This window comes from Oratosquilla oratoria, chromosome 1, assembly GCF_046742065.1.
Source record: "Oratosquilla oratoria isolate Oo_2021 chromosome 1, ASM4674206v1, whole genome shotgun sequence".
Classification (NCBI taxonomy): domain Eukaryota; kingdom Metazoa; phylum Arthropoda; class Malacostraca; order Stomatopoda; family Squillidae; genus Oratosquilla; species Oratosquilla oratoria.
In genome coordinates this window covers 91,942,844-91,966,752 of record NC_134777.1, presented here as the reverse complement: position 1 = coordinate 91,966,752, position 23,909 = coordinate 91,942,844, and the positions used below count along the sequence as shown (strand labels likewise).

At 38.8% G+C, this 23,909-nt stretch overlaps 1 protein-coding gene across 1 annotated transcript; it reads left to right on the top strand.

The window, feature by feature from the left end:
* Window positions 1-985: 985 nt before the first annotated feature.
* LOC143022545 (glucose-induced degradation protein 4 homolog) lies at window positions 986-16,482 on the top strand. Its single transcript, XM_076180841.1, has 4 exons — window positions 986-1,212; window positions 7,772-7,939; window positions 11,934-12,166; window positions 13,277-16,482. The coding sequence occupies exons 1-4, from the start codon at window positions 1,057-1,059 to the stop codon at window positions 13,338-13,340; spliced, it is 621 nt and encodes a 206-aa protein (XP_076036956.1). The 5' UTR covers window positions 986-1,056; the 3' UTR covers window positions 13,341-16,482.
* The last annotated feature ends 7,427 nt before the right edge of the window (window positions 16,483-23,909 follow it).

The window sequence follows — 23,909 nt, the reverse complement described above, 5'->3', positions numbered from 1 at the left end:
AGAAAGTGTGTTACTGACTGGACACTGCACGATGGAGAAGCACGGAAAAGGGAGACCAGGTAGAAAGTGGAGAGACGAGATAGAGAAGTTTGCAGTAGTGACATGGCAAAGATTGACGACTAATGGAATAGATTGAGAGGCTTTTGTCCAATAGTGGATTACGGATGGATGATTGATTGATGGATGGACTGAAGGATATTACGAAATACAGCTTCCCATAGATAATATGGTTCATAGAACATTAAAGAGGAAGAAACAGTAGTGAGACTATAAAGTGAATTTAAAATAAAGTTTGACTAGTGGAAGCATATAGACGGGACACCACGAGCCAAACCCTTACCCTGAATATTACAATGTAATTATGTACAACAGATTAATTGCATGACAATGTAAATGAAAACACATTTTATTACCATGCAACGCCATGTGGAAGATACACATAAAACTTGCGCATGAGGAGAAAGCTGGGCATCTAGAGACAACTGTTCTGCCATCTTTATGCATATGAGTGTATTCTCAAATGATTCCAATTATGGAAGAAATCACTAGATTAATGCGATTGAAAAATTATACTTGCAACGTCACAAAAGAGGTCGACATTTTCCCCAAAGGGGATCATGATTTGTCTTATTTTAATTAAATATGCATATTCCAATGTACTAATTAGGTTGTGAAACGTTCTTCTTTCAAACGGAATCTAAAATTGAAAAAAATCACACAATCAATGCTAAAGTTAATGTAATTATTATATATTATAATTAATATCGTTTACATTGTGATAACCCCATCAGGTGCCTCAACACATCGAGTGCCAAGTTCCAGTAATATTATCCCGGCTTCTTATATTGAAAAATGAAAGCATATTTGATAGGCAGTAATTATCTATGAAGTTTTTTATATTAGTAAATTTTTATATGTAGAAATATTTTTCATATTAGCAGTATTAAAGAAGTAATTTTACTTTTCTGAAGACTCAGAGAATTAATTAAAGAAATAGAGGTCGATCTTGTTTATGTTACGAAGGACGCAGTTCGGTGTAACGAAAGAATTATAACGATGCCCGTAAAGACAGAGATGACAACCCTGGATCCACCCCCTCCAACAGATTCTGTACAACCCGGAGTTACAAGAAGTCTCTTGTATAATGGGTCCAGGTTTCAGGGACATCAGAAATCCAAGGGAATGTCGTACGATGTCGAGGTTATTTTACAGGTTGGTTTGTCTTGATTTGTTTTGAGCTGACAGGGAAAGGCATGGGCCAATTTATATTATGCTTAAATTAATGTAGTTCAGATTCTAGAGGGAAGCCACAGCCGTAACATGTAACGTAATTGCATATATTTTTGCAGTGGTTATCTTGGAAACAGATGTCAAAAAGTTTAATTGAGGGAAAGGTCATTTTCATTTCCTGATTTCAATAAATCATAAAGTACAATTTTGTTTTCCTTGAATATTTCAGAACAAGAATAGTTGTTCAAAGTACAATTATGTGAATACTTTGTGTTAAAGATTGCTCATGTTAATTAGATGACAACATGCACTTCAAGGATGTATGACATAGTTTTATGGAAAAAAAAAAAAAAATCCTCCTGGATGTAATTTAATTTTTTGTTATCCATGAAACATCTGTTCCTTCAGATGGTATTACTTTGAATAGAGAATCATTGCAAAAGAAATATAACCCTTATGATTATTATGGGAAAGCACAAAAAAAAACGGAGTATGGGTACCTGAAGATTACCAGATAGGAGGACGAAGTCAGGCTTGCCAGAACATCTGAAACAACTTTCTAAGAATATAGAATTAGGGATGCATAGCATCCCTAGGTATGCAGCTTATTAATTTATGGTGCAAGTAATGTAATATATAGGTAGGGAAAGTATAATTTTCAAATACTCTATATTCTGCCATAAACATTAGGAGAATCCTGAAATGAAATGGCCCCATGTAACAATATAATATCGTTCCTTAACCCTGTAATGCTAAACATGGTGAAATGAATTACCAACAGTCTATTTTATCTCCAAGAATTCAAATTAATTTAGTTTGAACATACTTATGACCCTTGCATAAGGGTTAGGGGACTTAGACACTATGAATGTGGAATTTCCGCAAATAATTTCCAAGTATGTAAATTAACTTCAAAACTTCTAAACAGCCAATGTCATCATAAACAAACAACAGAAAATGTGGACCCTGTAAATATTTAGGAATCCTATGCAAGGGATTGTTGGTAATTTATTTTGTTGTGTTAGCACTGGAGAGCTTAGATAGCAAATCACGTTTCCTGATGTGGCTATTATACTCTAGAAGTGCCGTTATTTGTATGTGGTGATTTTGTACAGAAAGGGATCATACAAGGGGTACCTGGATTTGGCGGTCTTGTGAGACAGTTGAGAGGGAACTATATCCCTGCCACCTTCATGTAGAGCTGTATCTGCAAGTGGCGGACACTGTCATTAGACTGGGCCCCAAGACCTCTTTATCAGTTGTCAGCTTTCCTGTTCACAGAAAGAGAGCAGACAACTCTGTCTACTAATAAAATCCAGTGATAGAAACAGTCCCAAACTGATACAATGCAGACAGCAGTACTGTGTTTCATTCCAAAGAGATCTGTGGAAGATCCAAAGATGTGGCAGCTGCTGTGGGTGTCCAGGCTCTGAAAATCTATATAACAAATTATGATTTTCTTCAGAGTAAATTTAGTAGGATAAATAGATTCTAAGAGAGAAAGATATTTGCATATGGGAAAGTAAAATGATATAGAAAGAAAAAAAAAATCATGGTTTATTTTTAGAAGTGCGCACCTAAATGATATAGCAATAAAAAATTTAATATTAATTATAAATTATAATACTTCAACATAGTACGGTATATGTTTTTCTTGATGAATATCAATAACAAAAAACTTTGCTAAAAGCAAATACACTACTGAACGGAGCTGCGGTAATAGGTTGGGGACATCATGTCAAGTGTCCACTTCCCTCAATGTCAGTTGGACAATGGCGATGACTATATTGTGTACCGGGTGTTCTCCCACTTCAAGTGACATCATATTTATGAATCAGTGCTACGGAGTTGAGCTTCATGCTTTTCTTGAAGCTATGAACTCTACATCCTGCAGTCCGGTTGGATGCCAAAACCAGCCATCAACATTCCTGACGGCAATGATGACCCTGATGACCTCTAGAATTACAGGTACCGCATTACTAAATGGAGGTTAGGTTAGATAAGTTTATCATACTTTAATTTCTTTGACTTCCGCATCTGTCAAAACAAGGATGTCATCTCAAACACTTGCTGCGGCTCAATTCGTTAGTATGTCGCTTTTAGCAACTTTTCCTGTTACCAAGAAGAATGTATATTACACTGATATATTATAATTTACAAACTCAATATTGAATTTTCTATTGCTATATCGTTGAGGGGACGGAGAGGGCGGGTCACCAGTTCAATGAAGTGGCCTTGCTGTGGATGTGCTGTGTCTTGCGACACTGCCTTTGACCAAGGGCAGTGGACAAGATGCAGGTGCCAAGATAAGAGAGAGGGTGTAGGGGAGTGGTGTATTAGGGATGGAATGGATGGGAATGGTTTTTATGCCTTTTTCTTTTTAGCTACCTCCTTTGTAAGGGCGAAAAGCATTTGGTGTACGTATGTTAATAAAACACCAGGGCCTGATGGTTGGCATCCAAGAATCTTAAAGGAAATGAAAAATGAGATTGTTGTTCCATTAGAAATTATTTTCAAGAAATCCATCATATCCGGAGATGTCCCAAGAGAATGGAAGCTAGCTAACGTTACTCCCATATTCAAAAAAGGTGACAAAAAGAAGCCAAATAACTATAGGCCTATAAGTTTGACTTCAATCGTAGGAAAAATAATGGAAACTATCATTAGAGATGCTATCGAACATCATTTAGAAAGTAATTGTTTGATAAATGATAGCCAGCATGGTTTCAGACGGAAACGTTCTTGTGTGACTAACTTACTCGAATTCTACAACACAGTTATCTCGAATTATGACAAAAGAAACAATATAGATTTGATATATCTAGACTTTGTAAAAGCTTTTGATACCGTCCCACACGAAAGACTACTTACTAAATTAGCTTTACACAGAATAAGTGATAGCCTATTAGGTTGGACTAGTAATTGGTTGAATGGTCGAAAACAGAGAGTTGTTTTAAATGGAAAAACTTCTAGATGGAAAAATGTTACAAGTGGAGTTCCTCAGGGTTCCGTTCTTGGGCCACTTCTATTCATAGTATAGATAAATAATATAGACCATGGACTAAAATCTACTGTTTCCAAATTTGCAGATGATACAAAAATGTGCGGAGTGGCAAATGATCACTCAAACCAATTAGATATTCAAGAAGATTTAGATAAATTACAGCAATGGTCCAAAAAGTGGCTAATGAAATTTAACAAGTAAATGCAAGGTAATGCACATAGGTAAAAATAACAGTAAGTACGATTACAAGTTATTTGGAAATTTGTTAACAAAAGTGGATAATGAAAAAGATCTCGGCGTAATTATCAGTAACGACCTCAAATCATCCAAGCAGTGTATTTCAGCCTCTGAGAAAGCAAATAAGATTCTAGGACTGATTGCGCAATCTTTTTATTTCAAAAGTCCATCACTCATTAACAAGCTATATAAATCGTTAGTTCGTCCACTTTTGGAATATGTTTCTGTATGGTCACTGAATCTCATTAAAGACATTGACAGACTAGAAAAAGTACAACGGCGAGCCACAAAACTGATTCCAAATATCAAAAATAAATCATACGAAAATCGACTAAAACATATGAATCTGTTTTCCCTAAAAAAGCGTAGACTCAGAGGTAACTTGATACAGGTCTTTAAGATTTTAAAGGGAATTGACAACATCAAAAGTGACAAAATTTTCACATTGAATGAGAATCAGACAAGAAACAATGGTCTCAAACTGTCCGGAAATAGTTTCAATTTGGAAGTAGGTAGAAACAACTTTGTCAACCGTGTAGTTAATGAATGGAATAAACTTCCAGCACAGGCTGTGCAATGTAGTTCAGTTCAAAGCTTTAAGAATCATTTAGATAAACACGTAAGCAAGATGCTGTAATGATTATAATTTATTTTATATTATTTGTTTTTGTTTTGTTATCATTTGTCTGTCTGATTTTCATTTATTATTAGTTATATGTCAGTTTATTATTATTTACTATTTACCTGTTTTTATTATTTAACTATACCTATGCATTTATGTATTTTATTTGTTATTTACATGATTATAGTTTGTATTTATTGTTTTATTATTATTGTGATTTTTTTCGCATCCGACCTAGATATGGATCAAAAGGTCTCCTGTCGGCATGCTTTGCCTTTGTAATCCTTTGTATGTATGTATGTATGTATATCGTTTAGGTGTACACTTCTAAAAATTTACCAGAAGCAGTGATTGTACCAAATGTTTCCTGGTTAGCATATGAAGACAGTTTTTTAATACCAGTTATGTGTGTGTGTGTATGGTTACTTAGTTTTAGTATATGAGGCTGGAACAGTGCTTATGGGGCCATTGTCAATGTCTCCACTCTCCAGATTTTACCCAAGATTTGTTTATATTGTTGGCCCAGATTATATTTTCATCCAACTTGTTCCACAAATCCATGCATCTGTATGGAAAGCATGTGACCTCTGTAACTTTGTTTTAGCATTTTTTTTTTTTTCTCCATTTACTATGCTTGTTGATCATTCAACCCATACCAGCAGATCCTCTCCATTTTTTATACACCTTTTTCTGGTCCAAGTACATACTCATGTCACATGACCTTGTGGTCATAATGTTGGAAATTCCAGTCTTTAGTCCCCTCATATTTTTTGTCATTCAGGTTTGGGATCATCTTGGTTGCCTGCCACCCATTCTATTCTCGGTTTTTCTTATAGTCTTCTTTCTTTTGTTGTGGTATCTACACCTCTGCTTTATATGTCCTCATCCATATAATGAAACACTCCCTATATTCATCAGCAGCTTGTCTCTCCTGTTATTCTCTTTATGTGACTTACTAGTGATAGATCACCTTATTAAAATTCCTAAGTTATTTTTCCTCATTAGCCTTTGTTATTGATTTATCCACCATTGCATATCTTCTTTTTTTCAGTTTCAAGATTTTACATTTCAATCACTCAATTGTTGCCTTGAGTTTCGTTAAGTGAAAAACCTGCAGCTCCACAGTGGCTGGCAAGGGTCCTTGGAACCTCTCACAGATCTATTGGGGAAGAAACTTTTGACTATTGTAAGCACTGGATGAATGTGGGACTGTTTCTGTGACAGTTTCTCAGAGTAGTAAGGAGAGAAGAGCAGTTGCAGGTTATCGGCTCTCCATGTGTGTATAGGAAGCTCGCTGGCTGAGCAGGTTAGGGCGTCGTTACTTGCGGTGAAGGTCGAGGGGATGGCGGTTCGAACCCTACCACCGGCGAAGTTGAACTAAGGGCATGGTTCATTAAATTCCACGCTACAAAGCCCTCTGTGAAGGGCACCATCCTAGCCTTCCGTTGGGAGGAGATTGTGACGTTAAACCATATCATCATCATCATGTGTGAAAAGTGTAAGAAATACAATTAACCGCTTCGGTACGATGACACCCATGTAGGTGTCATGGGGTGCGAATAGGTACACAAGTGTGCCGCTGTCGGCATCTTGATTATATGTATATATATTTTTGCAGTTGTACATGAGTTAACCCCTGATTCTGTGAAGTGGTTTGATCATGTTTTCTGTGTTTCTTATCACTCAGAGTAGAAGAGAATGAGTAATACAGCAGTGACTTTATATTTTATAATGCGAGCAGTGTGATGAATTGTACGTTTGGCAGCCGATGCTGTGCACGAGAATTAGAGTCGTATTGAAGCAGAGAAAGTTGATAAAGAGATATCTTAGGCCCAGTCCAGAGAATGAGAGTCATTCTCTCAGGGCTACAATTCCTGATGGAGGTGAAGGGATTGACGAGTTTTGAAAATGGGCAGCATCTTACAGGACCACCACTTGCAGGTTACTGTCATTGGTCCTTTTACATTTTATTTTATTGAGATTCATCCTCCACTCCTGACTCCATTCATGAATCTTATCAAAATCTTTCTGTAAGAGTATACAATCATCTTTGCTCTTCACTTTCTTTGTGATCTGCAAGTAAATTTGCATAGTCATGTATTCCATTCATCATATTGATATACATCAGGAACATTACAGGTACCAGACCCAAGGCCTGTGGCACTCCACTAGACAGTCTCCAAATTTAGGTATATCAATCCCCCCACCCCCAACCCTTTCTCTCATGCTCTGCATTAATCACTGTTGAATAAAGAATTGGCAGGTTGGCTACACAAGATTTTGATTTCATAAAGTTGGATTGATTGTGAACCAAAATTCCTGTTTTTCAAATAATTCACTCATCTATATATACATATATATACTCTCTGACCAAGATCTTCTTGTGTGTATCCATGTGTATGTACATGAATGCATGAGTGTGTACACACATGCATGCTTAAACATATGCATATCGATATACACACATTGTCACTGATGAAAAGCAATATCTAATGGAGGTGCATCATAGAAGAGTACCTAGCCAAAACTCTAGCTCTTCTATGTTTATATTCATGCATTTCAGAAGGGTTAGGGAATAATGTTTAATGGATCACTCACATTCTCTCTCCAGCTCTCTCATTTCTTTTACTCTCAATCTCTCCATCCATATTATATTAACATTTTTCTCTCCACACCAGCATGTTGACGAAGCAAATTCCTATCTCTGTGGATACTTGAAGATAAAAGGACTGACAGAAGAATACCCAACACTCACAACTTTCTTTGATGGTGAAATTATCAGCAACAAATATCCATTCCTAACTCGCAAGTGGGAAGCAGATGAAGAGGTGGACAAAAAACATTGGGTGTGTATTTTTTTTTATTTATTTATTTATTTATTTATTTTCAAACAAAGAATGATTGAGGCTATGTGCTGTCTCAGTGTTTGCCTCCACACTCAACCTACAGTTTAAAGGACTTCAATTGAAGGGATTTCAAGCAGGGCTCCATATTCAAGAAGTTATTTCATGCAGCATATTTTTTGTGTAGAGTACCTTATACTCATATTTCCTTGAATTGAGGTCTCTTAACCAGGGATTGAGTGTATTGGTTGGTTGGTGTAAAATCAGTCATAAGTGGTTTTGTCATATTTTAAACAAGGTCTAATGCCGCGTCCACACGGTCGAGCTGTGCCTGGCAGACTTTGCCCTTACCGGGCAAAGTCCGCAGACTCTGCCCGCAAAGTGTCCACACGGCTGACGATGGTGGTTGGAGGTTAGTTGGCCGCAAGCAGAGGTTGGGAGGGAGTGATTCAGTGCGGTACGATAACCATGGTTCCTGCCATACTTGGAAAGAAGGTAGCACTTTACAGCATTATAATTGCTGCCTGCATTAAAAAGAAAAACAAGAAATCACGGAGACATGCCTGATGCCGGGAGTGGTTACAAAGACGTGATTTAATGGGAAGCTCAGTGACAATCCTACGTGAATTGCAGGATGAAAATGAACAATTGTTTTGCAGTTACATGAGAATGAACATAAGCAGCTTTCTTTTCTCCTTTTGAAAGTGGAGCCATATATACAAAGGCAAGAGACAAATATGAGGAAAAGCATAGCACCAATAGCACGTCTTGTCGAGACCAGTACACACTAGTACTAGGTGTGGACATGGTAGTAAGGTAACTTCGATCTGTACTGAGCGGGTTTGCTAACTTTGCTTGCACCTCACCTCATGCGTTTGGCAGCGATGTCAGCCCTCCCTCCACTGCCCGCAAATGGCGCCGGGAACGGACAGTTTGATGGTTTGCCCGATGAAATTGCCTGTTGTCGAGCAAAGCCCTCGTGCCCGGCGGACAGTGCTCGACCGTGTGGACGTGGCTTTACTTTCACAAGGGAAGATTTTTACAATGTGCTATTTTGGTTATGTGTTATTATTTTATGAAGAAGTATTCTTTGATATATGTATGTTCAAAAAATTTTTTGCCTTTGTGTAATACATTTGCTGTCTTATTATCATTTATTCATTTATTAATTTTGGTTTGTATTTAGCTTTGGTACGAGGCAAACATGTAACCCATATAGCTAGATCAATGGTCTTACCTCCTCAGTTTGGTCTGTCATTGCCAGTAACATTTCAAGTTAAATGCTAAATGCAGAGTATTGTTTAGGACTGGAGAAGGGAAATGGGGTCTTAAAATGTTTAAGTAAGACGTTTGCATTGAAGTAATGCCCCTCTATGAGGAATGACATACATCACTTGACTCACTTCACAGGTGTTATTGAACCAAGATATATTACTTTTTTTCACAAGCATACAAGTTTCAGATTACATTTAGAAATGTTTATCAGTATGCTTGGATGTAGCCTTCACTTCAGGGACTTTAGGTATCTCTAATGATTAGAGGTACAGCATTCTTCTTTGTCAGAGATTAATAGTAATCCTTAAAAGAGTATCATCTTCCCCTTTATTACATACATACATATACCAAAGGTTTTTTTCCCCCTTACACAGGAGGTAGCCAAAAGACAAAGTCATAGAAACCATTCCCACCCATTCTATCCCCTACATACTCCACTCCAGTCTACCCTCCTCCCTCCCTCTTATCTTGGCACCTCCTGGATGATGGGTCATCCCTGCATCCTGTCCACTGCCCTGGACGGGACTGCTCGGACAGACAGTCTAGGGAACGACAACAACAACTGCCCTGGGTCAGAAGCAGTGTTGCAAGACACAGCACATCCGTAGCAAGGCCGCTTCATTAATTCAGCAACCTTCTCCATCCCCTCATGCAGAAAAGGAGAAGATGGGGAAAAATCCCTTCAGGCTGTGTCAATTTATTTCTCATACACACTCCCTCACCCCCCCATCCCCCACACTCCACCTCATGCATCACAGCATCATCCATACACAACCTTTCTCCATTCACCCCTATCTTATGTCCTCTCCCATCCTTCCTCAACAGATATTCCCTTCTTTCCCAATACCCCTTTTACCCCATCCATCCATCTCATCCTAGGTTCGCCCCCTCATGTTCACTCCTTCCCCTTTATTATTGTTTATTATCATTTATCAAATTATATGAAGTGGCCTTGCCGTGGCCGTGCTGTCTTGTTACATTGCTTCTGACCCAGGGCAGTGGTCGAGATGCAGGGATGACCAGTCATCCAGGAGGAGCCAAGAAAAGAGGGAGGGTGGGGTGGTGAATGGGAGTAGAGTATGTGGGGATAATGGGTGGGAGTGGATTTATTCCTCTGTCTTTGGCTACCTTCCTAGGAAGGGGGAAAAGGTTGTTGGTGTATGTATGTATTATTATTATTTATTTATTGTCTCTTTTTACCATCTCTCTCCTCTCCTTTTCTTTCTTCTGTCCTACATGAATCTAACCAGTACAACTCAGTCTCACCACATTATTTACTTATGTTTGTGGAAGGGATAAAAATGTCAAAGCTTGTTCCTATACATGTCATAGAAGGTGACTAGACGAGTGAAGGGGTGACTAGGGATAAAAAATTTCATGTGAGCCAAAGCTGAAGAGTGTCTGGAATGAATGTCGCCAATGAGACCCCAAGTAATTGGGCCTTTAAATGCATATGGATGTAGAACAAGTGAGAGGAAATAAGGAGATTGGTAGTTTGTTTGTGATAAGTATAAATGTAGCAGCATTAGATAGGTCACCCTGTTAAGTTTGTCAGTAAGATGTATGGATATGTTTGGATTGAGAAGAACAGTGTGGGTTTTAGGGAGGGAAAGGTTGCATAAATAAAGTTTTGTTAAGAGAAAGATGTGTGGAAAGTATTTAGTAAAATTCACATATTTGAAGAGCAAACAATGGAGGTAAATCAGCTATGGCTGTCAAGCCCAGGTATAGAAGGGCTGTGCCTCACTGCATTGCTTTTGGCCCAGACATTGTGGTAGAGGACAGGTTGTCAGAGCTAGCCAGTTTTGCTATCATTGGGGAGAACATCAGACCAAAGAGGTGGATTCATAGAGTTGGTAAAAGGAAAGATTTAAGGAGGGGAGCATAATGGAGGGATAATATAAATTAAAAGTGATCAGTATTCTTTTTTTATCTCGAATCTTCAGTCATAAAAGAATGTTAAATTACTTAATCCCTAGGGATGTCACTAAAATCCCAAAAATTATCTATATTTATATACCAAGGGCTTCTTCTCCCTTACAAGGGAGGTAGCCTAGCCAAAGGCACGCTCCCACTTCCACCCATTCTGCTCCCATCCACCACCCTTGTCTCGTATCTTAGCCTCTCGTGGATGAAAGGTCATCCCTGTCTCCTGCCCACTGCTTATCCCTAAAGCCGGGTCCACACTTGTTGCATTTCCACGTACCGTATCATCTTTGTGTACCACCTAGTGACACGATATGGTGCAACAGGGTACTGTACCCACTTGTTGCATATCCGTATACAGCAGGCGGATACACAACAAGTGGGTACAATACCCTGTTGCACAGTATCGTATCACTAGGTGGTATGCAAAGATGATACGATATGTGGAAATGCAACAAGTGTGGACCCGGCTTTAAATGTTGACCAAATAGAATGTACATTCAGTGCTTTGTTTTGATTGATCCCATACATGAGGGGGTGAGTGGACAATGTGATCTTTGTCCCCAAGTTGCTGAACTGAGATAGGTGGTTGAATGGGCTTTGTGCTTATATGGGTGTATATATATCTTTGAAAATAATGAAACTATGTATAGATATTTCATTAAGTAATTATTGTGCCAGAGACTTTATTTGACCACTCACATTTTGATTACCTCATATCGCAAGTTATAGTATTACTATCAGATATAACAAAATTTTATTCATATGATTAAATAGTTTTTTGTTACATTTACAGAGTAAATTTTTATCATTCTACCAATACAACAAGACCTTCAATTCAGACACCTTTGACTACAGTATATTAAGGGATTCAGACCACGTATTTATGCGCTGGAAAGAGCATTTCCTCGTGCCGGACCACACTGTCAAGGATATCAGTGGTGCCTCCTTTGCAGGCTTTTACTATATTTGTTTCCAGAAGTCGGCAGCCACCATTGAAGGCTATTACTACCACAGAACTTCAGAATGGTAAGACACATAAATGTTAGAATCGCTGACCAGGCCTTTTCTGTGTTGGTGCTGTTTCGATGACGGATGGTGTCCTGAACACAAGTGTGGTTCATATCAGATGTGTGTGTGTGTGTGTGTGTGTTTTTTTTTTTTTTTTTTTTGGGTGGGGGGCTTATGTGAAGGTGGTTTTTGTAGAGTATTGAGTTTGATGATCTGTCTTGCAGGATGCACTTAGTTATCAGAGTGTGTATCCGTTTTTGTGTGGATGCTTAGTGTAATACAGGTGGTGATTTGTTATATGTATGCTCTGCAAGAAGTGCATTTGTAGCATTCTGCTGGTGGTGTTTGAGAAATATAAGGTGATGGGTGTGTGATGTTAAGGCCAGAGCTAAGCTTACATGCCTAAGAGCTGCCCTGGGACAAAGTTCTCAGTGATGACAACACCCTCATCACCAAATTCCCATCTCTACCATCCCTTAGTGTTATAGCTATTGGCTTGTGAAATAGTTAAACAGGTTTTAAAAATGTTATTTAATGTCCCAATTGCAGAAAGGTTAAGGAAAAATATTAATATTCTGTTGATTCTAACACAAAATTTATATATTATGGTAATATGTTCAGGGCTTCTTTGGCCTTTTTTATAATTATTTTTGTCAGCCTTGTGGGCGGCATATTCAGACTAAAATTGCTGCCCCCCCCCCCAAATGTGCCACCCCTGGGCTTAAGCACCCTCCAGTATGAGGGCCCTGGTTAAGGCTTTTGGAACTGTGCTCCCGTTGTTTTCATGTGATGTTCGATGGGGAGCTGAATTTTCAAATTGCTTTCATTCATATGCTACAACACAGAAATTTGTCATTTATTGGATAGAGCCATAACAAGAGGAAAAAAATGAGTAGTCATTCCATCAATTTATAGACATCAGGGGAAGATTATTGTCAAAATGTGGTCTTGAGTAAAATTTTGACCAGACCAGGGCATCCCCTATACTTAGAATCATCCAGTATTTACCAGTAAAAATTTTTTAGAAGGGGATTTACAAGGTACCAGGATTTGTCCAATAATATGGAAAATTATTTGCATTCATGCTTGGTTCTAAATTACGTCTAATTGTTTTACTCTTTGTTTCAGGTACCAGTCACTGAATCTTACACATGTTCCTGAGCACAGTGTCCAAATCTATGAATTTAGATAAGGTCCCTGTTCGTTTTCGAAAATAATTTTTTAAGATCACTGTATGATATTTTGATTTCATCTTGTAAAATATACACTTTCAAAATGTTATTTAATTCATATACTGTAAAGGATACATTTAAAGCCAACTTTAACTATACTGTACATTGGTTGTTTGGAAAAAAAAAAAAGAAATTTTGATTCCCGTGACAAGATTAAAAAGAGATGTTTTAATAGTGCTAGGGTCCCTTCATAATTGTTTATTTTATTTTATTTTTTTCCAATTTGCTTTTCTCCAAATCATTTCCATTAGGCCTATGTCTCAATGGTTTAGGCAGCAGTGAGAGTAGGGGGTGGGGGGGATGGATTTAAGATGCAGCTTTAGGAGAGGAGCTTGTCTGACACGTATGACTGGAAAAGAACCTAACCGACAGTAAATTTTTGGATCTCCTACTGTTTGTGTGGGTACCGAATCAGTACCTAATCAGATCTTGAATATTCAGTGTTCTTACTGGTGAATACACGGTGATTAATACCCGGTGTGGTAGTAATTTTTCATTGTTATTTCTGTGCTGTGTAATGGTCAATCCAGGTGGTCGATGTCCTTTATAATGACGTTTTTGACATAGTGGTTGACTTCCATTATGTTTTATGGTTTGTGTATGATGACTGGTACCCAGTATGATGATTGGTACTCCTTGCAGTGGTCAGTTGCAGATATGACAAAGTGTCCTGTTTGTACATACAGAAAAAAAAATCTTCCTGAATGGGCTTTCCAGGAAAATGTAACTTATTCCTTCATCTTTTCTCATTTCTGCCATAAGTTACCAGTATGGTGTGGAGAATGCACCAGGAGGAACTTAATCATGGCCAAAACCGTTTGTGTTCAGACAGCATACAGGTGCGGCAAGCGAGAGTGACGGATAATTTTTTAATTCAAGAGGCAGAAATGAAGCCAAACATGCCATGCAGCACATAACTTGCTTTGGTGTCCATAGATACAATTCTACTTAAAGAAAGTTATGTTTTCTTGAAATATATTTATGTAAAGCAAAAAGTTTGGTACTTGTTGGAGATAGAGGTACTTGCCTGTGGTACCACTGCTGTCTGAGAAGTGGAGATGGTGTGGAGCTCTGTGGGCTACCACTTCATTGCTGTACTGGGCCTAGATCTTCTTCGGGAGATAAGTAGGTTCAGCCATTGGCTGTCGCCAGCTTTCTAGATGCTGAAGGGTTGACCAAAAGACCCTGAGGCATCAAATACTAGTAAAGCACGTTGCATTTGTGGACAAGTGAATTTAACACAATTTAATGGTGTTTGTATGATCTGCAACATGAAACATGTTCTTAACTTGTAGCAAGGATAATCAGTTGGAAGACCCTCACATTTGCTGTGCAGTGATATAGTTGAGGAATGTGTGAAGACATAGATAATACACATCACCAACAACCAGTACAGTACTGCTACTGTGTCAGGTTCATTTCTTCACAGGTGTACCTATAGCACCTAAAATGAGTCCCATGGATTTTCTCTTCATCCACCAGAAGATGGTGCTTTCATAACAGTAATGCTTATTGGACATATTAAGCATATATGGATAGGAAGTCAGATTTTTATTTTATTTGAACGACAGCATGACAAAGTTGTCATTTTCTTTGTCATTTGTTACTGCCACTTCTTGGAAATTATGAACTTATGGGTTTACAAAAAGACAAATTTCTATTGACTATTTTGCCTGATGATCTAGCCAGGTAGAAGTGTAGAGATGTATTATGTATCTGTGGTCTTCTTTCTTTTGGTCTCCTCACATTTCTTCCATATGTACAAAGTAACCCAGACATAGCCTAGGAAAAATTTATAGGTAGAAAGTTTGATGGTCTTTATTTTGTTGTTCCATTTCTGATTTGTTGATGTCACCTGGGAATAAGTTGATTGGTATTAATCCTTGTCATTACAAGGTATTGTGGTTGCCACATGGTTCCTGATGAGTGGGTTATTGTCTCAGACCCTTTGCCATTAACCCTTCATTTGCAGAGTATTCTTTCTGCTGAATAAAATCCCCAGACTGCAGCCTGAATAAGAAATACAGAGGTGATATCCATAGAAGGTGTAATGATGTATATTCATCCTGTTGTGTAGGGAGGTGGGGGCCCTCGGCTAAATTAAATTACTTTGTGTCTGCTGGAGTGCAGAAATTTTATGATGGAGAGTTTTGACCCCTGCCAGATGGGAGGTACTTATCCATCTGTTCTGGCTGCTGTTGCCATTAGGTTATTATGTATATCCATGTGGCACCCCTTCAGTAAAGAAGGGGTCAAGACCTATTTTGTGCTATTTGGTGGCCAACTTTAGATTTCTCTTGTGATCCTTGTTTTAGACAAGATGTCATGCCGAATAATACTGTACAACTACAACTACTACTTCCTTCCTTTCTCTTCCTTATTCCTCTTCCTCCTTCCTCTGTTCTTGTCCTTCTTCCTCATTGTCTTCGTCCGTGTCATTTCGTGACCAGATGGCTCCGTACACATGACATTTAACTAGCAGGCAGGAAATTACTAAAAAAAGGTACATTAGCAATCAGTTTGTTTTCTTATTCCTTTTATGAATGGAAGCGGGTTGTAAGACCTAAGTTGACTATGATTTTTCCCCATTTTTCATAAACCAAATAAATGTAATGTTTATTTTGTATTGCCCTTTTCATTTCCATACTATTAAAGCGTCTGCTTCAAACTTACTGGCTTTGTTAGTGTCATAAGCCTTGTCACACTCAGCAATGGTCATGCAATAAATATTGTTATACTTTTCAGTTTATATGTACTGTATTTGTGATATAATTGACAGTTCGTAATGATAAGTGTGGGATTCTCCACAGTCATCAAATGGACATGTCAGTTAAAGTATAGGTCGACCTTTGCTGCAGTGGCATCAAGACCTCAAGTGTCAGATACGTGACTCTGCCTGATGACAGGTTGTAGGTTAGGTATAAACCTCAAAATTATTAGCTATCCACCTCATTCTGCCTTCGAAAAGTACCCCATAAATCAGTACAAGTTAAATGATAAAGGAAAAAGAAATATTAGTAGAAAACAAGTAAAAATATGGTGAAGTAATTTCCTATCCGAAACTAACCTGGAAAACTTAAAATTAAAAATTGCTTCCTTGTCTGCTGAATTTTTTTCACCCACACATTGCATGGAATTCTAATTGGGGTTTCTGTTTGAAATGCTGAAGGCAGCATTCACAATCGTAATAGTGTTTCAATTCATCATAAAAAATTCCTTGTTCCTTTACCATCTACTGTATTTCATATTCATTTATTTATTTGTTTATTCAGTTAAGTGGGATGTAACTTTTTTTTCAAGAAACATGGAAATTAATATTATCCATGTTGGTAAATTTCGTATTTAACTAATATTGAGTGAAATGAAAGTACAGTGGTGCCTCAGAACTTTTAACCTAATTGATTTATGGAGATAAACTTTTTTCTGTGAATTTGAACATTACTGTAACGTTACAGTACAGTAGAAGTATTGTTTTTTTTACATTTTAATGTAAGATGCTAAGAGGAGATTGTATGAAGGAGTGATTGTGCCAACAGCACTGTATGGGGCAGAAACATGGAACATAAGAGAGGAAGAGAGAAGGAGTTTGAATGTGTTTGAGATGAGGTGTCAGAGAAGTATGATAGGGGTTACTAGGCTGGATAGAGTGAGAAATGAGGAGAACAGGGGTGGTAAGGGAGTTGGGAGATAGGGTTGATGAAAGAGTATTGGGATGGTTTGGACACATGGAAAGAATGAGTGAAGAAAGACTAGTAAAAGAGGTATGGAAGGCAGATATGGAGGGGGTGACCTAGGATGAGATGGATGGATGATGAAAGGGGCTTTTGGGGAAGAGGGGAATGTCTGTTGAGGAAGGACAAGAGAGGACAGAAGACAGGGGTGAATGGAGAATGGTTGTATATGGATGATGTTGTGATGCATGAAGTGGAATGGTTGGGGGATGGGGGGGTGGCTGAGGTAGTATGTGTGAGAAAAATTTGACGCAGCCCGAAGGGATTTCTCCCTGTCTTCTCCTTTTCTGCATGAGGGGATGGAGAGGGGGGGTCGCCAATTTAATGAAGTGGCCTTGCTGTGGATGTGCTGTGTCTTGCGACACTGCCTCTGACCCAGGGCAGTGGACAAGATGCAAGGATGACCCGTCATCCAGGAGGTGCCAAGATAAAAGGGAGGGTGGAGGGGAGTGGAGTGTATTAGGGATGGAATGGGTGGGAATGGTTTTTATGCCTTTTTCTTTTTGGCTACCTCCCTTGTAAGGGGAAAAAGCCTTTGGTGTATGTATGGATGATGTGATGCATGAGGTGGAATGGGCTGGGGGATGGGGGGGTGAGGTAGTATGTGTGAGCAAAATTTGACGCAGCCCGAAGGGATTTCTCCCCGTCTTCTCCTTTTATGCATGGGGGGACGGAGAGGGGGGATCGCCGACTTAATGAAGTGGCCTTGCTGTGGATGTGCTGTGTCTTGCGACACTGCTTCTGACCCAGGGCAGTGGACAAGATGCAGGGATGACCCGTCATCCGGGAGGTGCTAAGATGAGAGGGAGGATGGAGGGGTGTGGAGTGTATTCAGGGAAGGAATGGATGGGAATGATTTTATGCCTTTTCCTTTTTGGCTACCTCCCTTGTAAGGGGGAAAAAGCCTTGGTATATGTATGTATGTACATTTTAATTGAAAAAATTCAAGTCTTTGATGCCATCTTTTTGTCAAAGTATGTGTGCAAAAAACAATGTTATAGAATGCAGTAATCTTTGTTCAAAATCCAAGAAAAGTTGAAATTCTGGGGCAAAATTTTCTTAAAAGATTATTCAGGTCTTAAATTGTTTGACCACAGGGGTATTCCAGTTCTGAGATACCACTGTGGTTGGTGGGTTGGATGTATTTGAAGGATGAGAGGCTGGAGTACCTGGAGTTTAAAGTATTTGGGGTCACATTTGGAGGTAGAGGTGATTTATGAAATAAGGGAAACAAATAAATGTCTAGGGCGATTGAAGTGTTCTATCTACCAGTATATACCAAGATCTTCCCCCATATAAGGTGGGAGGTAGCCAGCCAAGGCATGATCCCATGCATGAAAAGTGTAATGAGAAATTAAGTACCAGGAGATGAACACCGTGAGGGTGCCTGTCCCATTGTGTAGGGTGGAGGCTTGGAATTGAAGAAGGTTTAAGAGGAGGAGCCTAAACATTTTTGAGATGTAGTAGGTGTTATAAGTATAGGCAGTGTGAGAAATGCGAGGTAAAGAACAGGGCTGGAAAAAGAACTGGCAGATAGGGTAGACCATAATTCATGGGTGGTCTGAGAATACGAAAGGAGTAAGGAAAGATTATTATAAGGGAATGTGGAGAGCAGAGGGGGATGGAGAGAACTTAAGAGGAAGACCAAGGATGTGGAGAGATAGGGTAAAAGAGGGCACTGTATACAAGAGGAATGTCTGTTGAGCAAGGAAGAGTGCAAAAGGGGGGAGTAAACGAATAAAGAAATGATGGTACAGTGAGTCCTCCTTATACAGTAATTCTTTATCCAGTAAATTCACAGTTACGGTATTTGGTAATTACTACCCTCAATTCTATTTACGGTAAGAAAAATTCACAGATATGGTATCCGCTAGATATTTTGAAGAGGAAAGAGCAGGGAGAAAGTACATTTGCCATATCCTATTATTACATGTTATAATGGGTTCGGTATATGGTAATTTCAATCTGCGGTAAGGTTTTCAGGAATGCATATGTACCATATAACGAGGACTTACTGTATCCCATAGGATGTCCTTGTCTGTTCCTCAATTTTTTTCAAGTGGATGAGAGAGGTGGGGTGGAGTAGTGTCACCATATAATGAAACAGTGGGGATAAACCAGCTCCAGCTCTCAGGCCCTGCTATGGTGCAGCGTCTTACTGCATTGCCTAAGACTAGAGCGGTATGGCAAAGGACAGGGATAACAAGGTACAAAGATGGGAGGGGTGATAAATGGATTTTGGATGGTTGTGGGCTGGATATATGTTTAGACTTGGCCAACTTGTATGAGGGATAAGACCTTTAGGTATGTATTAAATCATTAAGCTCCTATTTGTCTCTTAACTATATACGAAAGGCTTTTTTCTCATAATAAAATCCACTAATATGAAAGAACATATGAATACTGTGGTATATCTCCATACAAGTTAAACCACTTTAACACCACTTCCTAGCAGTAAACTTTGAGTCTTTCATTGTTTTTCTTATGCATGCCTGTTTTTATTAAGGATGTATTGGCAAAGAAGAAGTGGTCGTCTTTCAGTTTCTTTGTCACATGTAAGAGTTCCACTTCCTCCAGCATCTCTCCTTGCATTCACCACCACTTCACTCCCACCCTCTCCCCATGCACATCTCATCACCCTACTTTAATTCACATTTACTTTCAGCAGAACCAATGACAGATATTTGCTTATGGTGATCTTGCAAAATGGACATCAGACCTACCCATTTCAAAACCTGTGAACCCCTTCACCTCCATCAGAAGATGCAACCTGACACTCAGTCTTCGGACTGGACCCAGGATCCCTTTACTTAACCACTTCAGTACGAGTAAAATTCTCACGCACAGCATCGGCTGCCATATGTATGATTCATCACACTACTCACATTATGAAATATAGTCACTGCTGTATCACTTGTTCTCTTTTACTCAGAGTAAAAATAAACACAGAAAATGTGATCAAACCACTTCACAGAATCCTGGGGTAACTCGTGTACAACTACAAAAATATATAAACAAGACGCTGACACCAGCATCCTTGTGTACCCACTCGCACCTCACGACACCTATGTAGATGTCATTGTACCGAAGTGGTTAAACTTCAAACTGTATTTATTACACCTTGTCACACATGAGACTGCTCCCTGTGTACTACTGTCAGTTAGTGACACAACACCAGTACAATATAGACAATAATCCAAATTTTTTACCAGCAAGTTCTGTGAGAGAGTCCAGTGACTTACCAGCTACTGTAGGGCCAGAGGTTTTCCAGTTTGTGCAATTCAAGGGAACAATTTTTATAAGTATCTACTTTCAGTATTCTCTTTGTATAACCCTCCCAAACTCTGCTAATAACTGCTTCAGTCTTTCCTCTGATGCAGCGAGAAGCAGTGTCATCTGCAAAGGATTGGGTTACCTCCTACTTCTTTCCACTCCCAATTACCAGCTCCAAACCCCTGCCCATCGCCCTCCCATTTATCTCCTGCACCACCTCATCCATGTACACATTGAACAACCATAGCAACATTACCCAACCCTAGTGCAGATCACCCCCTCCCCCCTTTACCTCAAACCACTCATTCATCTTCCCCAATTCAAACACAAGCTCTACTACTTATGTAAAAACTGTTGATTGCCTTCAACAGACATCCCTGTATCTCATACATCTGCAGCTCATTCTATAATGCCTATATGTGAATCCTATCATATAGCATTTCCAAATCCATAAAAACTCCAAAGATATCCTTGCATGTAACCAAAAACTTTTTGTATGTCTGCCTTACTACAAGACTTAATACTATGTACCTTCTTCCTTTCCTAAATCCACACTGTTCTTCTCCAGTTACCCCCTCTGTTTCCCTCCAAATCCTCTTGGTTAACAACTTCCCTGCCTTACCAAACATACTTAACTGATTGATCTCTTTAAAGCTATATCATTCATATTTCCCCCCATTTCCACTGTATAGCAGAACTATACATGGAGGCTTCTAGTCCACTGGCACATTTCCCTCCCATAGAGACACATTAAATAAATTCATGAGCTAATCCACTGTAGCTGCTCCTCCCTTTGTCAAACACCTCAAGGGACACCCATCTAATCTAGGTGACTTTCCAGATTTCATCACACACAATGTTCTTTGTATCTCATCTTTTCCTATTGCCCTATCATTCTCCTCTCCCATCATGGTCATTCTCCATGCTTCTCCCACTGCCACAAAGTCTCCCTGTCCTCTACATTCAACAAAATTTCCCATCACAACCTTCACATCTGTTTGTCTATACCCGTTACCTTTTTGATTTACTGATTCAATCCTTTCACTCTTTTTCACTTCCTGTTAAAAGAGAAAGTCTGGCAATGTTGAAAGAAACACCTATGGAGGAAGGAATGGTTGAGTTCTGAAAACATTTCACTTTATGTGAGCTTTATCATTGATACATGTAACACCATTGCATTGTATACCATTACTGATAACTCACCAGCACTCCTATACTTGAAGACAATATTGCATACATATACCAAAGGGTTTTTCCCCCTTATAAGGGGAGAGGATGGCTATGGAGTAAAATGGAAGGGAATGAAGTGTGGTTGATATATGTATGTATATATATATTTTCATATATATAGTGAAATTCTGTAGTATATCAGAAAGGTAGCTTGGATTGTAATGCCTATGCAAAAAGTAAACTGAAAAATAATTCAGGTTTATACACCAACTTCACAGAGTTCAGTTGATGAAACTGAGTCTATGATGATTTAAGTCAAGTAATGGATCAAGAGAATTAAATACACCAGCCAGTCCATCATTATACCTCCCTTTTTTAGACACTCCGCATGACACCCATCTAACCCAAGTGCCTTCCCTGCTCTCATCATTTTAATAACTGCTTTCACCTCATCTTTCCTTTTTTCTCCTCCATTTTCCTCATTTATCACTTTCATTTTCTTAGTGCTTCCCACTGCAACTACCTTTCCCTCCCTATCTTCTTTTACTTTTAGCAACTCCGTAAAATACTCTGCTCATCTTCCTCTTACTGCAGTCTCTTCCATTATCATCTTTCCATTTGCACCTTTTACCTTTTCTTTTCTACTTGATTCACCTCCCCTTACTCTCTTAATTTACTTCCAAAACATCTGTTTATTACTTTAAAAAATTCCTGTCTTATTCTTACCCCATTTCACATCTCTCGTTTTTGCCTCCTTTATCCTATGTTTTACTTCTCTTTTCTTTGTACCTCTTGTCCTATTTTGTAACCAATCTGTGAATGCTCATTTCTTCTCTTCTACAACTTTCTTTGCTTCCTCATCCCACCACTCACTCTACCCTTCCTTCTATTTCCTCCTTGTTCCACACACCATATTTGCACACCTTAAATTGTGACTCCCTCCTTGAAACATCCCCATTCTTCCTCCACTCCTAGTTCTACTCTATATTTCACTCCCTCCCACTCTTCTTTCAGCTTCTTGTACTGCTTCCCCTTTTCTTTCCCATTTAAGCAGTTTAATCTAAGCACCTCCATACCTTCTGACCTTTTCCTCTTTCTCCATCTATCCTCCACTCTCAACTTACCTTCCACCAAAAAATTATCTTATATTCACCCACCCCCTAAGAACATGTACATCCAAAACTCTTCCTACTATTCTCTTTGTTACCACTGTATAGTCCATTATAATCCTATCTACCACCCTTCCATCTACCATCCTCCCCCATGTGTACTTATGCTTGACTTTCTTCCTAAACACTATTTCTTGTCATCAACTTTCTTCTACAATTTTTTCCTGGAACTTCACACTTCCCAACCACTCCATCTATTGGTTCGTCTCCTACCATAGCATTGAGATCTCCCAATACCACTACATTGATATTTCTGCCTAAATCCTCAATGCACTCATTTAAATCTATCCAGAAAACCTCCCTCTCCCCTACACTCTTTTCATTACCATGCCCATATGCACATACAAAGCCCCATACCTTTCCCAGTTTCACCTTCATCCATATTAACCTTGAAGAAACCTTCTTCCACTCCACTACACGCTTACCCTCTTCACTTACTATTATAGCTACCCCTTCTCTCTCTCATCCTGTCTTCACTCCAAACACCTTCCTAACTACACTCCCAAACTCAAACTCGCCCCTCCCTTTCAACTTGGATTCACTCGATACCAACACAACCATTTTTTTTCTTTTTACAAACATGCTGCCTATCTCTTCTCTTTTACTCTTATCTGTACCACATCCATGCACATTAAAAGACCAAAAATTTAGGGTTCTGGTTGGAATACTCCCAGACCCTCATATACTTTTTTTTTTTTTTTTTGGTCCCCTTTGTGGCCACAGAGAGTATGAATCTTAGTCCTATTTCCATCCCATTTTTGTCACCTTTTACAACTTGATGACAAACATATACCAAGGCTTTTTCCCCCTTTCAAGGGAGGTAGCCCCAAAAAAAGGCATAAAATAATTGATGACAAATAATCAATAAAAAAGTATGCAAATTAGAACCAAGAGAGAAAAAATAGAAATAAACTGAACAAGCTTATCAAGAGGGCAGAGATCAGAGAAAAGAAAGAAAATGGGTCATATAGAGGAAGCTATTCAGAAAGGTAAAAATATCAAACAAGTTGTGCAGATTGGCTTTAGGGAGGCAGAAAATGGTATCTTTGAAATAAATGGATAGATTATTAAAGATAGAGACAAGAAAAAAGAGGAGAGGAATTTTACCAAGAGCTTTACTCATTAAATATCATGGTTGAGTTAGTAAATGCATCTGTATAAGTTAGTAATGTACTAGAAGAAGTAG

What these genes read in the sequence shown, in the direction of transcription:
- LOC143022545 (XM_076180841.1), top strand. Translation starts at nt 1,057, where the DNA reads ATGCCCGTAAAGACAGAGATGACAACCCTGGATCCACCCCCTCCAACA. An exon ending in AGGTGGACAAAAAACATTGG is followed by an intron (nt 7,940 to 11,933) that starts GTGTGTATTTTT and finishes TTACATTTACAG; the next exon opens with AGTAAATTTTTATCATTCTA. An exon ending in TACCACAGAACTTCAGAATG is followed by an intron (nt 12,167 to 13,276) that starts GTAAGACACATA and finishes TCTTTGTTTCAG; the next exon opens with GTACCAGTCACTGAATCTTA.